At 36.7% G+C, this 16,807-nt stretch overlaps 2 protein-coding genes across 3 annotated transcripts in view; one reads left to right on the forward strand and one right to left on the reverse strand.

Moving 5' to 3' along the window:
* Positions 1-307: 307 nt before the first annotated feature.
* On the reverse strand, positions 308-14,683 carry LOC106879940 (mediator of RNA polymerase II transcription subunit 6). Of its 2 annotated transcripts, none has more exons than XM_014929699.2 (8): positions 14,524-14,683; positions 11,247-11,403; positions 10,422-10,513; positions 7,246-7,328; positions 6,381-6,420; positions 4,121-4,189; positions 2,924-3,064; positions 308-510 (listed from the first exon to the last, which is right to left on the reverse strand). In XM_014929699.2, exons 1-8 carry the CDS (start codon positions 14,534-14,536, stop codon positions 401-403), a joined length of 705 nt encoding a protein of 234 aa, XP_014785185.1. In that variant the 5' UTR covers positions 14,537-14,683; the 3' UTR covers positions 308-400. The 2 variants fall into 2 exon arrangements, with proteins under 2 accessions (XP_014785185.1, XP_014785187.1); XM_014929701.2 differs by lacking the exon at positions 14,524-14,683 and adding an exon at positions 12,826-12,965.
* Positions 14,684-14,877: 194 nt separating this feature from the next.
* The window catches only part of LOC106879939 (enhancer of rudimentary homolog), an 11,572-nt gene continuing 9,642 nt past the window's right edge, over positions 14,878-16,807 (forward strand). The window contains exon 1 of the mRNA XM_014929698.2: positions 14,878-15,003. Within this exon, the coding sequence (XP_014785184.1) occupies positions 15,001-15,003 (3 nt within the window). The 5' untranslated portion in view covers positions 14,878-15,000. The remainder of the gene's footprint in view (positions 15,004-16,807) is intronic.

Here is a 16,807-nt window from a genome sequence, read left to right on the forward strand (position 1 = left end):
TATTTGAACTATTTTAGTTATTTTCTCAATTTATTATCCAGTACAAGGCTTAAACAAGTTAATAGTATTCTCCTAAACAATAGATCCACTTATTTGGGAATATACCAACAATATATTCATGAATATACCAACACTAGCACCGGTGAGGGTAATATTCTCTGCCAATGCACAAAAGCTTTTTTCGTAGTTAATTACTTTGAATTGTTATTATCTGATTAGCCTGTTATTACAAGAAATTGAAAACAAAGCACAGGTATTTTCTTGCTTTAAAATACGTTCACCTTCACATACAAATACAATAAAATGATTAATATGAATTGTTTATTGAATTCTAATCCAAAATAATAAGGAGAAAAATGTTTAGAAAAAAAAGGGTGGGAGAGAGTTTGTCCAATTTCCATTATCTCATTAATTTAGGCTTCTTTTCTGGGGGAACTTTGGTTCCAGAAGAATTCTGTTTGTCATCCGTTTTATCCATTCGACTTTCCACTCTCACTTCAGGTCTTTCATCTGAAAAAGTAGAGTGGTTATTATTCAATAACTTGTGTTGGCGGTAGTAGATATGTATGTTTTCACAAAAATTTTTTATGGTTTTAATCAGGAGGAAGAAGAAACAGGAAACTTGGTTTGAATGCTTGCAAGTGAATGAGCACCACTAATCAACACACAGAGTGCAAAGAGAGGATTATATTTAAAGCAATGGTACAAGCTCAGGTTAACAGAATAATTTAAAAGACATAAATAAATAAAGATGATGTTAAACATAAGTATTTCTTAGGGTCAAATGATGACCTAGGTGTCTGTTCAACTAAAACATTTTCTTTTTTGTTCCATGTTTATATATTGTGAAGGAAGAAAATTAGTGTTTATTGTGACTATCATTGGAGAATTTTACCTTCCAAGAATTCAAGTCATTTCTATCTCATATCACTTTGAACAAACTGATAGATATAGAAAAGGTATCAGGCCATAAGTCATCAGCTGAAATACAATATGCAGGATAAAAACCTGGAAAGATGGTCTATTCTAGACCAAATCAACGCATGCCAGCATGAGGGAACAGACATAAAGGCAATGTTGATGATGATATCCATCTTAGCAAGAGTGAGGTTACATTTTATAAATATGTTTTGACAGAGACAGTAGTGTAGTTACAAAGTTCACTACACAATCAAATGGTATCTGGGCTTCGTCCCATATCACACAGTGCATCGGTGCAGAAACTTAACGTGTGTGTGTGTAAGTAATCAAATTCAGGAGAAGTAAGAGGCAAAAAAATATTTTTCCCTTTCTCACTTCTCCTGAATCTGATTAATTATCATATACTTTCCAACACTGTGAATCATAGATTTTCAGAACCATGGTAATGTTAATATTTACCTACACTCAACTACTGTTTTTATGGTTGCCAAACAATCTGCAGAGAGCTTACAGTAAGAATTGCTTGATTCTTTGAATCCCTATTTCCAGTTGTATACACATAGATAGATGTGTGTGTGAGAGAGAGAGTAGGGTAAACAAAAACCAGTACAATTTCTGACCAATCCATAAGAAAGGTCTGGTAAGAAATGTCTAGTTTGAATGAGATTGATGCTTGTGTACAGTGAGGTACGAGGGGTGTTCATTAAAGATTTTTCCTGACCCACTTCCCAAGGACTGGGATAACGAAACTTGGCATAATTATTAGTCATTCTCTATATAGCTACCACCAATGGTGACACACTTCTCCCATTGCCTTATGCAGCTGTGAAGACCTTATCTGTAGAAATCAGTAGCTTGCATCTGGAGCCAAGACTTTATTTTGGAAATAAGTTCACATCATCATCTGAAAAGAGCTTCCCCTTCAAAAAAGACTCCATGGTTGGAAAGAGGTGCAAGGTCAGGAGAGTAAGGGAGATGAGGAAGGATTTCATAGCCACAGGAGTGTGTTTTCATCTGGGCAACATGCACATTGTGAACTGCGGTGTTGTCTTGGAGGAGGTGGACTCCTTTGGTCAGCATGCCACACCTCACTGCAGCAGAGAAGCATAATATGCCCCATTAAGTGTGGTGCCCTTTGCCAGAAAATCCATCATCACTACTCCATGCTGGTCCCAAAACACTGTGAGCATCACCTTGCCTGCTGAGAGTTGGACATGAGCCTTCTTTGGGGTTTGTGAGTTGTCATGCTTCCATTGTTTTGATTGGACTTGAGTCTCAGGATCATAGTGATGGACCCATGTTTCATCCGGTGTGAAAAGTCTGCTGAAAAAGCCCTCCTCATTTTCTTGGCACATTGCCAAAAGAGCCTGGGAGCAATTGACTTGATCCTGCTTCTGAAAAGGTGTGAGCATCCGGGGAATCCATCGAGCAGACAACTTCTTCATGTGCAAATGGTAATGAATGATTTCGTCACCATAAACTTCTTTCATCTCATGAAAAGTCTGTTTTGGTGTATGACCTTTCAAGTATAAGAACCTGATCACTGATCTGCATTCAACTGCCTCCATTATATAACACCCTAGTCCACTTCAGCAGCTGTAAAAGACAAATGAATACTTGTGGAAAGCTGCAATTTACAATGTGACATGTAGAGACATGTATGATTATACCTGTACAAGTTCCGTTTCCTGCAATAACTGAAAGTGGGTCAGGGGAAATTTTGATGAACACCCCTCATATCAATTGCACGAGTGGTTAGAAGTAATAGCGTATAGGCCATCTATGTACAAGGGGAAGCTCAAGCAGAGCTTAAATCTCTGGCTATGTTTTACAATAAATCATACTGTTATCTGTATCTAAGGTTGTGTTTGCATAAAAATGAAGTTGAGACATTACCCTTCATTAAAAAAAAAAAAAGCAGCTGAATCAGAAGTGGGTTGCTCTACCTAACATCACTGGTTAAAGGACTGACCAAGAAGAATGAAAGTGTTCAAGAAATTACCTTTTTGGTCTGGCTGTGCAGGAGCTGCAAACCGGGGAGGGAACTTTTTGCTCAGTTCAGAAAGTAGTAAATCAACTCGCTGTCGTTGGAATACTGAACTTGGTTCCTCTTTTTTCTTGGTGTCTTTTACTTTACTCTTTTCTGTAAAAAGAAAAGTTACTGGATAACCAAGTAATTAAGCAAATTTATACAAAAACGAAAAGCTGTCAAATCATAAATTATTAATAACTATAGATTATTGTAACTGACTTAGTTACGGCACAAGTAAGTAAAGCTGGGCAGCAATACCATGAAGAAAATAATTTTATGTATTAATTATATGTAATAGCATAATCAAAGAAACAGCAACTAATGTGATTAATTCTGGAAGGTTCTTCAATAACCTTTGTAGCACTGAAAGTATTAGCCATTTATTTATTCATAATCTAATAATGTTTTCTTCTCTTTACACTGGCACCAAAGCACACCTTTTAGGGGAGGAGCATAGTTGATTACTCAATTCCTGTTAGATATTTTATTAACCCTGTGCAAATTGCATGTGTGTGTGTGTGTACACACACATATGGCATAGGCATAGCTGTGAGGTTAACAAGTTCACTTGCCAGCCACATGGATCTGAGTCAGTCCTACTATGAGTTATCTGAAGCGAGTCTTCCACTATAACCCCAGGTCAAACAGAGGTTTGTGAATGAATTTGGTGGACAGAAACTGAAAGAGGCTTTGTGCATATGTGAACGACTGCACACGCATGTATCTTTCTCTCTCTCTCTTTGAATTATGACATCGCATAATAGTTGTAAATGAGTTTTTCCATCGTTTGAAGCCAATTTTCTATAAGACATGTCCAGCTCTGGGTAAATATTAACTTGCTTGAAAATAAGTGAGTGTCGGTGATAAGAAAGACATCTAGCCATCTGCTTCAATGAATTCTGTTTGACCCTTTCAAGCATGGAAAATTTGGCATTAAAACAGTGATGATGATATACATATCTATATGTGTGTGAATGTATGTATGTATACATGTATACACACACATAGATACATAGATGTTCACAATTAGAGGCTTTAAAATTGAATGATATATACTAATAAGCGAATGCTGAAGAAATAATGTGTGAAACAAGGGAACTTTATAATATAATATTTACATAAGTCATTGACAAAGTATGATCAATAAAACAGAATCGTATAAGTTACCTGTTTCTTCTTTATCTTTGAATTCCCACCAATATCCTTTTGATGGATGGTACCGAGCATAACTGAGCGCTGCAAAACGTTTGGAAATTAAACAGTTAAAGGATATTAACATTAGTCCAACAATATAAATATGTATATATAGAGAGAGAATAAAGAAGCCTGACCTTTGGTCTGAATACTTGCAGACAAATGATTGAATGGGAAACCATGAACAAATAATTACAGTGGAATATATTACTAGAGAGGAAAAATTTCACAAGGTGCTTAATAGTGGAGTTGAGGTGGTGGTAGGTGTTATTGAAAAGAGTAGTAAACACATCAAGCAGGTTTTAATTTAGATATCTTATTCTATAAATAAACAAATATTCAATAGATATATTATTCTTTAGCCAACAAGATATTTAAGAGGTTGCTAGTCAATGTTTGAAGAACTAATGAGTCAAGTAGAAAGGTATCAACTGAGCTCTGAAGAGTCTCTAAGAGACAGTATTTAACTCTAGTTTTATTGCAGGATGAACCTAGGATACATTTTCCTCAGATAAGTCACTACTCTAATGCAGATAACATTACAAGATGAACTGGCACATATATCTGACAAACAAAATAAAGTGTACCACGTAAAACAAAATAAAAATTGATTTCATATGAGGAGTAGATAGTTCAATACCTTATCCACTCAACCGTTTCACCTCTACAAATTAACAATAACTTTACTGCAATTCACATATCTTGGAATGAAATCATTACCATCAATGTTCCAATCTTTACCTGTTTTTGAATGACTACTGTATTCCATGTCTCCACCACTGAACTTTTGTGGAGGACATGAACAATGTCAACACCAGCCAAGCAATATCAATGAGAGGACACATGAAGACTAGCATATATTCACCCACCACAGGTATATGCATATACTGCAAGAGAAGGCATTACTGTGTTGTTAAAAGTTTGCTTGCTTTCAACCATAATTGCACAACACCTTGTGCGTCTTGTTTTATAGCCTTGGGCTCAACAATGCATTGTGAGGGAATTTAGTACACAGAAAAGCAACAAGTTAGTCACACACACACATTTGACATTTACTGTTGATAGTCCTCTAACTCTGTGCTTTCAAATTCCTTGGAAAAAAAGGTAAAGGTTGGTGACAGGAAAAGTATGTAGCTATAAAAATCCTGCCTCAAGTACTTCCTCGCATAAAAACAAAACAATATGATGAGCTTCCATAGTTTCTGTCAAGCACAATGCACTCCCAAAATGTCTACTATAGCCTCAACCCAAGGCTATAGTAGAAGTCACTTGCCCAAAATGCTACTCAGTGGAACCAAACCTGAAATTGTGTGATTGTGAAGTGAACATCTTCACAATGTAGGTATGTCTGTGCCTTAGGCTAAAAAATTCATATAACTGCCAAGTATCATATTGATGAAAAGTACTATTTATTAATGAACTCCAAAAGTCAACAGCTAATTTGACTCAGATTTTCACATAGGGGATAATAAATCTTATAACTCAATGGAGTGGAGTTTTCTGTGTAATACCACCAAATACTACATCTTTCTGAAATTTATTGCAAGCAGCCCAACCCAGCAGAACCCATCTGTATCTCCAAAACAGGAGTTAAATTCAGCACTACAAGCTAAAGAGATACTCATACATTATACAATATTATATTTATGTGGGAGATAACATTCTTAATGTAGAAGCCTCAATCCTAATTATTTTAAGCAGATAAAATTACACTCAATGAAAGGAAGTATCATTAATCATCATCATCATCATTTAACGTCCATCTTCCATGCTGGCATGGGTTGGACAGTTTGACAGGAGTTGCCCAGGCAAGAGCCTGCACTAGACTTTTGTGTCTGCTTTGGCAGGGATTTTATGGCTGGATGCCCTTCCTAGCAGAATGGACCTAGTGCTTTTTACGTGGCACAAGCACAGGTGAGATCAGTTTTGGAAAGGTTTTTATAGCTAGGTGCCCTTCCAAATGCCAATCACTTTACAGTGTAGACTGGATGCTTTTTACGTGGCATCAGAACTCTTAGTAATATTAATAGAACATATCTTTCCCAACTTAGACAATGAGATGTGTGTTCTATTAATATTAATGGTAATTTTTGTCAACATAGGTAAGGAAGACAACACTGAAATCCAAATTGATTAAAAATTTTTGTATAGTTTAGAACAGGAAAAGGTAGCTATCCCTGGTACAAAATGCTTTCAATGAGAGGTTAGTTTTGGATTAATCATAAAGCCTTACCTTCTGTAAATGCTGACTGCAAACTGTGAACAGTGTTTAACTGAAAAAGAAACACAGTCACTGGAGCAAAGTAAACTTGAAATGCTTGATAGAGGGAAAGAGAGAAGGGACAAAAGGACAATAAAAACAGAAGACACATAATAAGCATGATATTAAAGTAGGCAAGAAAATAAAATGCTCTGTAACAACTGAGAGTAATGGTTGTATTGGTAGCATGTAATAGTAGTATTAGTAACAAGAGCACTAAAAAGACAAATAAAGGTTTCTTTTTTCTGTAGACTAGTGAGCAAGAATGAAAGTTTCCTAACTTGTCTTACAAACTCTTGATACATAAATTTAACCAATGAAAACTCAGTTTATTATTTGTGCCCGTGGTTAGAGAGTGGAAATGGACTAGTACCTACAGACGTTTTTTTACCCCCCCCCACTCTTAGGGTGGGGGATGAATATAACTAGAAGAAATTAATATAATTAACTTTCTGTTTCAATTATTAAAGGTTCTTTTTGGTGGTAAACATGGTTAAGGAGGAAACATTGGTTTAACTCTTTAGCATTCAGATTACTCACTCAAATGCAATGCTTATTTATTCACATTGTTTTGAATTCATCATGCATTATCTCATACCCTTGAAATTTCAATGATGTGATTGATTGTTTTTAAAACGACATTGTAGATAGGTGTGAGAAGTCATATCTGGCCAGTTTAAATACAAAATGATTAAAATTCTTTGTATGGCACAAGGAAGATGAGAAACAATAAATAAGACAAGAAGTGATAAGGGTACATTGAGAGAACTTAAGTGATGATGGTATATATTCAGTTCTAAAAAAGAAAGCCTAAATTGTATAATTAAATAATAATTACCATTCTGGAGTTGACTACTGAACCTAAATCTGGTGCCTGGTAGACAATACCGGCACTGATGTAATAGTCAGCAAGAGGTGTAACTGGAAAAGAAAACAAAAGGAGTCAATAATTTTGGACAAAAAGGGGAACAAAACAAAATTGCAACATAATTTTGGTGCTTAGGAATGTGGATCCTTTGCAAACACAGATCTAGCAGTAAATGTAATGTGTAAAATCCTTCTCCTAAGAGAGGAGAGATTCTTAGAATCCAGAGCTTAATTCCCATTTAATCATGTGAAACAATGAAATATAAGTCTACCCTTAGATATGATGCTTGTCAATATTATACCTGTCAAAAAGACTGAACTGGCAGAATGCTTAACAGTATTTCGTTTGTTGTTACATTCTGAGTTCAAATTCTGCCAAGGTCAACTTTGCCTTTCATCCTTTTGGGGTTGATAAAATAAGTACCAGTTGAATGCTGGAGTCAATGTAATCGACTTACTCCTCCCTCAAAATTGCTGGCCTTGTGCCAAAATTTGAAATCAATATGATACCTGTCAAAGATAACACTCCCAAATGTCCTGATATCTGTTCTCAACAGTTAGGTAAACTAAGTGATGTAGACAAATGTGACTTGTTCAGAAGCAGGTAAGAACACCAGTAGAAGATTTGAACTCCCTCTGTGCAGGTATCCAATACAACATCTCCACAGTCAACTCATCACCACTAGATTTAGCAGTGAACTGATATGCTGATAATGAATAATGGCATAGACACAACCGACACTGACTCACTTGAAACAGCTGATGCCAATGCAGTAGGTTGTTTGTTTGTATGCATAAATGCAGGTAAATACACACTCACATATGCATGGAAGAGAGGAGGGAGGAAGGTAGCTGGAAGGGAGGGGATGTAATATTTGCTAATTCTGCTCTCAGCAGCCAAGATAGGGAACAGGGGCAAGGCCCTGCATGTACGAGCATAACTAAGTCGTTTTAGGATATCATTTTTGTTGTAATGGACAAGTCTTCTCACACACAGCAAAAGCGCACAGCGAAACACCAATCATCTTGGTCCTTTGTCATCTCCTCTGTAAAGCTCAGTATCTTGAAATCAGCCTGTAATTCTCTGTCTTATGTCTTCCTGGGTCACCACAAGTTTCATCACCTTTAAGTGACTGGCACTTTATGGAACTGTCCTCATCCATACACATTATGTGATTAAGCCAATGCAGTTGTTTCTCATGCACACTACATCTGATTCCTCTATGCCTAACTTTTCTCTCAGTATATTAGCACTTTATTGTACATGCACAATGACACTGCACATCCAGCAGTGCATACTAGCTTCATTCCTATCTTTTCTTTGCATCTCACTACCATGTAGCATTGCTGTACATACACAAGCATGATACAATCTACCTTTCACTCAGATAGACCTTTTGCTGCAAACAGAGGTAAAAGCCCTCTGAAGTTAATCCATTCCATACTTATTCAAGCAACTATACTTTCAGAATATCCTCCTCCACTACAAATTAGGTCATCTAGGTAACAGAAACTATCTACATTCATAATCGCTGACATGGCTGATGACAGTACCGCCTGATTGGCACTCGTGTCAGTGGAATGTTAAAAGCACATCTGAACGTGATCGTTGCCAGGGCCACGGATTGGCTCCCGTGCCAGTGGCACGTGAAAAGCACCATTCGAGGGTGATCATTGCTTGCATTGCCTTACTGGTACATGTGCCAGTGGCATGTGAAAAACAACATTTGAGCGTGGTTGTTGCCAGTGCTGCCAGACTAGCTCCTGTGCAGGTAGCACATAAAAAACACCTTTTGAGCGTAGTCGTTGCCAGAACTGCCTGACTGGCCCTCATGATGGCGGTACGTAAAAGCACCCACTACACTCTCAGAATGGTTGGTATTAGGAAGGATATCCAACTGTAGAAACTTTGCCAGATCAGATTGAACCTGATGCAGCCTCCGGCTCACCAGTCCTCAGTCAAACCGTCCAACCCATGCCAGCATGGAAAGCGGATGTTAAACGGTGATGATGATATATATATATATATATATCATCATCACTCATCATCATTTAACGTCCGCTTTCCATGCTAGTATAGGTTGGACGATTTGACTGGGGACTGGTGAACCAGATGGCTGCACCAGACTCCAATCTGATCTGGCAGAGTTTCTACAGTTGAATGCCCTTCCTAACGCCAACTACTCTGAGAGTGTAGTGGGTGCTTTTTACGTGCCACCAGCACGAGGGCCAGTCCAGCAGTACTGGCAACGGTGATGCTCAAATGGTGTTTTTTACGTGCCACCTGCACAGGAGTCAGTCCAATGTTTTGTTCACATGCCACCAGCACAAGTGCCAGTAAGGCAAAGCTGGAAATGATCGCGCTCAATGGTGCTTTTTACGTGCCACCGGCACGAAAGCGAGACTATTGCTCTGGCAGTGATGCCGCTCAGATGGTGCTGTTATTGCTCCACTGGCACGGGTGCCAGTCATTGAATTCGAATTTTATATATATATGAAATTGAGTGATAAACAGTACAAATATGTTCACATCATTGGATCGTACAGAACAGGTGTTAGTTGTGCTGTGACAGAAATGCAAATGAAACCATTTTATTTTATAGAAAATGTTTCCAATTTCTACTGTGATTTGAACCATAAGTCTCCAACATTATGTTAACATCAGGAAGGCGGCAAGATGGCAGAAACGTAAGCACACCAGACAAAATGCTTAGTGGTATTTCGTCCATCATTGCGTTCTGAGTTCAAATTCTGCTGAGGTTGACTTTGCCTTTCATCCTTTAGGGGTTGATAAACTAAGTACCAGTTGCGTACTGGAGTCGATCTAATTGACTGGCCCCCTCCCCAGAAATTTTGGGCCTTGTGCCTAGAGTAGAAAAGAACATCAGCTATGGGTTCCTATGAGAAGTTTTGGTTAGCATTATTCATGGAATTCCTTAAAACAACCTTCTAATTCACTTCCAACTTCTGCAACCTTTAAGATACAATTTATAAAATAGTCTGCTTTGAAAAACTTTTAAGCTTTCAATCACATACTCGAAACACTTTTTACCCACTACAAGGCCTCTAAATTAGTACACAAAGTACCCTTCTTTGACAATTCACAAAAACAATGAAATAGCGACAGAATATGAAAGAGGAATTTACCTTGGGTTGGTGAATGCCGGTGTTGTTTCCGTATGACATAGAGAATAGGTTCTTGGACATGGAGCAACTCATATTCCAACCCAGTCATTGAGCTGCAATGGAAAAAAATTACAGAAATTGGTGGGTAAAGAGGGTAAAATTATTACAAAATAAAAAAAAAAAAATTTGAAGGGGAACTAATATCCCAGATTTAACAATTTAAATTATAAATTGACACGAAATGCAATTGGTGGTGAGCCCCATCATCCATCAGATTATAAGATCCTTTTTAGTATTTCTTTAGGATCAGAAAATATCTTAACCCACCTCAGTTGTTGAAACCCTAACATCTTCTAAGATTTGAAGTGATCAAGTGATTTGTAGATAGGAGAAACAACAATATCACTCACCACACTTTCATACAAACAACTACAGATGTAGACAAATATATAGACATGCGCGTGCACATACACAAAAACTTAAAATGAGTCTTCTCTCAGTTTTTGTCCAACAAATCCACTCATCAGGCTTTGGCTAGTCTGTGACTATAGAAGATACTTGCCTAAGGTGCAAACTTCTCAATCATACTACCATTATGCTTTCTTATTATTCACTTCTATGGCAAGGCAAACTGGACAAATGCTAGGAACAGTGTGATATGAACTTTGGCAAAAAGTCTAATACTTACCAATGTAGTCAGTTGAGTGTTTAAAAAGGTTATGCCTTTGAAAAATACAGGCTAGTTATAGGGACAGCTAGAGAAGGGGATGTTCTCTCTCTCTCTCACAAACACACACAGATAAAGTATAAAATCCATCTATAATGATAATTTAGGTTACAACTCACCTCAATTGCTCTGGGTTTAGGTGCTGCATTTTTACATTCTCATTGTTGCATGTTCGATCATAGAATGGATTAGTTCGTTCAGAAAAATAATCCAATACATTGGAGGAGTTTAACATGGGTATCCATGCACTGTTTTGCCAGGAGATTCCAAGAGATTCTGAGGAAATTGAAAAAGTAAAGTTCTAATAAGTTTAAGAGAGTGAAATTTATAACATGTCTTTGTATGTGTGTGTGTATGTGTATTAGTTTGGTTGCTATTAAAGCTAGAGAAGTTTGAGGTTTTTCCTCCTTTCTCATGATATGTTTATTCTATAATGCTTTCAACATCAATTTAAAACAGACTATTCTATACATATACTTCATTTGATTAGATTTGAATTAAGAACCATTATTCATAAGGATTCAGTACTATTTATCCACTATGGTACAGCTGATAAGGAATAAGAAGAGAGTCAATAAGTCAATACAGTACTAGACAACCAGCCTGAGGTCATTAGTACTGCATTGTCTATTGTAACAATACTTAATCTCAAATGGCTAGCTATAAATAAATACTTCAGCATACAGACAAGTATTTTGTTAACACTAAAATTAAGGCATCTATATCAAACTGGTGAGCAAGGGTTTCATAACACATCAGCTCACCATTCACATATAATAGCAAACTGAATCCCTGAATCAGTTTCTTTAAGCTTTGAAACTACTGGCTAAAGAATGTAACTTTAAAGTAGTGTCAATAATAGGTGTTTTTATTTCTGGAATAATGAAAGACTCCGACTACTCTAGAATAAAATGCTAGATTTGGAAACAGCGGTTCCGCAAGACAGTGCCTTGGATTACAGATAAACAAAGCCAGTATTTACAATCTAAATGCTACAGGAAGACACTGAACTGGAACTTATTTCCCATTCTCAGTATCATCTCTTACCAATTTATTTTCTATTGAGCACCCCTTTCTCCTAAACACCTTCGCATATCTGCCTTCAAAGTCTCCTCCATCTTCATTCATCACATTTTCCACCTCTAGATTCCTCTGATCAGTGACCTCCATCTCTGTCACTGTGCAGCCCTCTCTCACCTATTGCCCCACACTTCACAGCATCTCCTTATTTCTGATGTTACTCCACTTCCTACCTTTCTTTAGTAGTGTTACTCATCTCCTCTTCCCCCTCCTTGACCCAGTCCTATTTCTTTCACCTTAACAGCATAGTCATCATTGACTGCATTCACCTGTATCTCCATCTCTAACTATTTATTATTCTCCTATCCACCTAACCATTCAGAGCCTCTGTCTATATTCTTTCTTATATTCACCTTGTACATTAAGGGTGTGCCCTAATATATCATCACCATCATCTCGTTTCTCTCTCTTCAGCTGGGATAGCCATGTACCTCCTCTACAGCAAGACACTTGTTTCTGTCCGTCTATCATACTTCACAAGACTTCTCAAGGTAACCTCACCAGTGCCAGTCTTGCTTGGATAAAGTAAGACCCTTAATGAAATATATTACTTTTCCAATATTTCAAGAAATTGTTACTGCCTTCAAAAGTATTAAAGTCAACATAGAAAATACTTACCCCCATGCTCTTGACAACTCTATCCCATTTACAGTTGAAACCAATACATCAGACACTGCTCTAGCTGCAACATTAACACTGAGAGGTCACCTTTTTCTCACACTCTAAAACTGAATTGTTGTATCCTTCTATTGAGAAGGAATCTGTCACAATTGTCAAGAAAATTAAGTATGGTAACACTACCTCCTGAGATCTCACTCTCATTAACAAAACATTCAATTTATGTTTGATAAATTCTATAAATCCACAAATTAATGTGCTGGACTACTGAACTTTCTCTGGACATTCTTTTTTATTAATGAGGAAAATAGAATGTATTCTTGCTTTTGTTGACGTGGTCGTGCAACATGCTACAAATAGTTACCAAATCTCCCTTGAATAACACCTTATCTTAAAGGGCGGATACAAATACAAAATGGTCAAGGCTGCAATGCCTCTAATCACCAGTTTTATTCACTATATATATATTTAAGCTTGGTTAAGTTCACAATCACATAATCGCATACATCATACCACATTGGACTAATGTCCTGTTTTTTTTAGTGAATTCGGTAGACGGAAACTGCGTGGATCCCAACCGTGCGTGAGTTTGTTTTTCACCACTTTCTCACGGCTTTACAAACGGGTCTCGGTCTGTGTGCCCGTAACTTAGCAGTTCGGCAAAAAGGCCAATAAAATAAGTATTGAGGCCCATTTGATCAACTAAAACATTCCAAGTAGTGCCCCAGCATAGCAGCAGTCAAAAGACTGTGATAATATATATATATATATACTCTTTACTCTTTTACTTGTTTCAGTCATTTGACTGCGGCCATGCTGGAGCACCGCCTTTAGTCGAGATAATCGGCCCCAGGACTTATTCTTTGTAAGCCTAGTACTTATTCTATCGGTCTCTTTTTGCCGAACCGCTAAGTTACGGGGACGTAAACACACCAGCATCAGTTGTCAAGCGATGGTGGGGGGACAAACACACATACATATATATATATACGACGGGCTTCTTTCAGTTTCCGTCTACCAAATCCACTCACAAGGCTTTGGTCGGCCCGAGGCTATAGTAGAAGACACTTGCCCAAGGTGCCACGCAGTGGGACTGAACCCGGAACCATGTGGTTGGTAAGCGAGCTACTAACCACACAATTTGCTTCAATTTTTTCATAGCAGTTTATTAATACCATGTCGAGCACTAATGTCACATTGTGACATAAAAACATTAAATGCGATATTCTGGAGAAGTCGACCAAATATGACTCACTGTGGCACAAGATCGTCAGGTTTGAAACTGTCAGACAAGAATGTAAATAACGATAAATTGAGACATTGGAAGAGATAATTCGATGTTTCCAACTGAATGGTTTGAAACCGGATTGCAAAATCAGTTTTTTTAATTCCCTTTGTAAGAGAAGGATATGATGTGCTGATATTTATGCTTTTGGTAAAGAATTTTCTTTCTTTCTTTTTTAGGACTTAGGTGAAACAATTCCAACAAACGACCGAAACAGTCAGACTCCGTGACAGTAAATATTTCCGGTATGTTTACATCTCTTTTTCATATATATCAATTCACAAATTAGAATTAATTAAACGTACGATATTAAAAGCACAATATCGTAGATACACTGAAAAACAAATGGAGGCTAAATTAAAGCAACTAACACAGATTTTGTAAAAAAAATAGAGTTAAACAAGATAACTAACCTTTCTCAGCCATTCTTCTCTTCGTTCGGGACACACTGTCGAAGTAGTCGGCACTAAATGCAGTTGTTTGTTATTTTCTCATATTATTACTTTTTATTCAATATTTCCAGTTTTTACAATTTAAAAAAACACTATTCAAATTATTAATATAGTTTCATATTCTTATTCACATTTTAATATTTTGTATTGGGAACATAGTTATTGTACTAATTTGTATATATTACTCGTTTTATTGCATCTAATTGGACATGTACGGTGACAATTTACTTTCAAAATTGAACAAAAAAATTTAAGTCTCTGAAATGTAAAAGAATATGGCAATTTATAATTTTTTTATTTCATTCTTTTCCTGTCTATAAGGTTACCGTGTGAAAAATATTAACTGCAGAACTAGTCTCTTGTCTCAACTTCCGGCTTCAATTTTATTTCTAGGAATTTTTGTTTTGCTCTGAAATTGGATTACAAGACAATTTTAAGATGGTTTGTTCATTTCCGTCATTACATAGTTTCATAGCTATTTGTTTTATTGCATTATCCTTCAAAATTTATGAACTAAATGGTTGTTTATCCTTATAGTCCTTTGTAGTTTTTAGCATTATACTTACAAGGTATATACTAGTCTGAGGAAGAGAAGGTTTTTTTTTTCAGTATATTTTACAATTTAATTTTAAAGGATGATTATTCTTGTTTTAGCTATTGTTCGGAGGTCTAAAATTATATACGAAGCCAAGGAATGAAAAAGTACAAAGAAGCAATAACTTTTTCTGCATTCTCTAATTAATGATTAACGCCAGTAATATATATATATATATATATATATATATATATATATATATATATATATATAAATATGGAGGGCTTTTCTTCTCTCTTAGAAACCACACTAGAAATTGAATTGGATTGCAGCCTAGGGAGTTAAGCATCTAAATCGACTTCGACTTTCTCAATTATATATTAAACAATTACTACCCACATTTTGTTGCTAGTAACTAAATGAAGTATTTAAAATATATTTCGGCCTTATTTGAAAGTGCTTGTGTCATGGGGAAATTATGTAAGAATTCGTTCGTTTTGCCACTGAGGGTAAAGGGGTGTTTGTGAGCTAAAAAGGAGCTTCTGTGCGATTGTTTCACCTATTAAAAATATCAACTAAATCATAACCTACTTACATTGGATGATGTGGCCTTAGGTACATTACTGTGAAAGAAAAGACAATACCTTCTTAACCAGGGCTGCCCTGGACTTACCGACGACAGTGAGGTTTGTGCTCGAGCGACTTGTCGATCATATCTAACCAAACTCTTTACTGCCCTTCTGCTTTTGTTTACTTTTGGTTCTCAACCTGGGTTCATATGACCCTTGGGGGTCCACGCAAGCAAAATAGTAAATTGGGGATCCATAGTAATATTTTATGGGTTCATGAAAACGTTTTGCTTTGCATGTATTTATTGGAAGAAACAGCTAGATTTCTTTCTCTAACATTTTACATAGTTCAGCCTACACAAGTTAGTGTGTAAAAAACAAAATAGAAATTTTGAAAGATGTATTTATAAAGTTAGTTTTTAAACAACGAATGGCTTTGAGGATCCACCAGAATAAAATAGTAATAGAAGGGGGGATGGGCATAGATAAAAAAAAAATAGAACCATCGTCCTAGACTTCATCAGGACATTAAGCTTCCAGTTACAGAAGCTACATTGCAAACTGATCTAGTTTTTTTTTTATGCTCCATGTATTAAAAGTTAGCATTCACTGTTAACTGTGTTACTTCGAGCCAGACCTGCTAGAAATTGCAACGAAATATTCGTAATACACTCTACAGTTGTAAACAGATTCAGTGTCCAATAAAAAAAGATGGGATGGACATGGCTGGCTCAGTAAATTCTGATCTGGGGCTAAACTTCGATATTTCATTATAACCCTCACCGTTACCGCTTCAGTTTCTCAATCAAATTGAACTTTTGTTCTTTTACTTGTTTCAGTCATTTGATTGCAGTCATGCTGGAGCACCGCCTTTAATCGAACAAATCGTCCCCAGGATTTATTTTTTGTAAGCCTAGTACTTATTCTATCGGTCTCTTTTGTCGAACCGCTAGCTTACAGGGACGTAAACACGCCAACATCGGTGTCAAGCGATGGTAGGGTAACAAACACAGACACACAAATATATATATATATATATATATATATATACACGACGGGCTTCTTTCAGTTTCCGTCTACCAAATCCACTCAAGATTTTTATCGGCCCGACATTTGCCCATGGTGCCACGCAGTGGGACTG

This window comes from Octopus bimaculoides, chromosome 11 (genome assembly GCF_001194135.2).
Source record: "Octopus bimaculoides isolate UCB-OBI-ISO-001 chromosome 11, ASM119413v2, whole genome shotgun sequence".
In the NCBI taxonomy this organism is placed as follows: domain Eukaryota; kingdom Metazoa; phylum Mollusca; class Cephalopoda; order Octopoda; family Octopodidae; genus Octopus; species Octopus bimaculoides.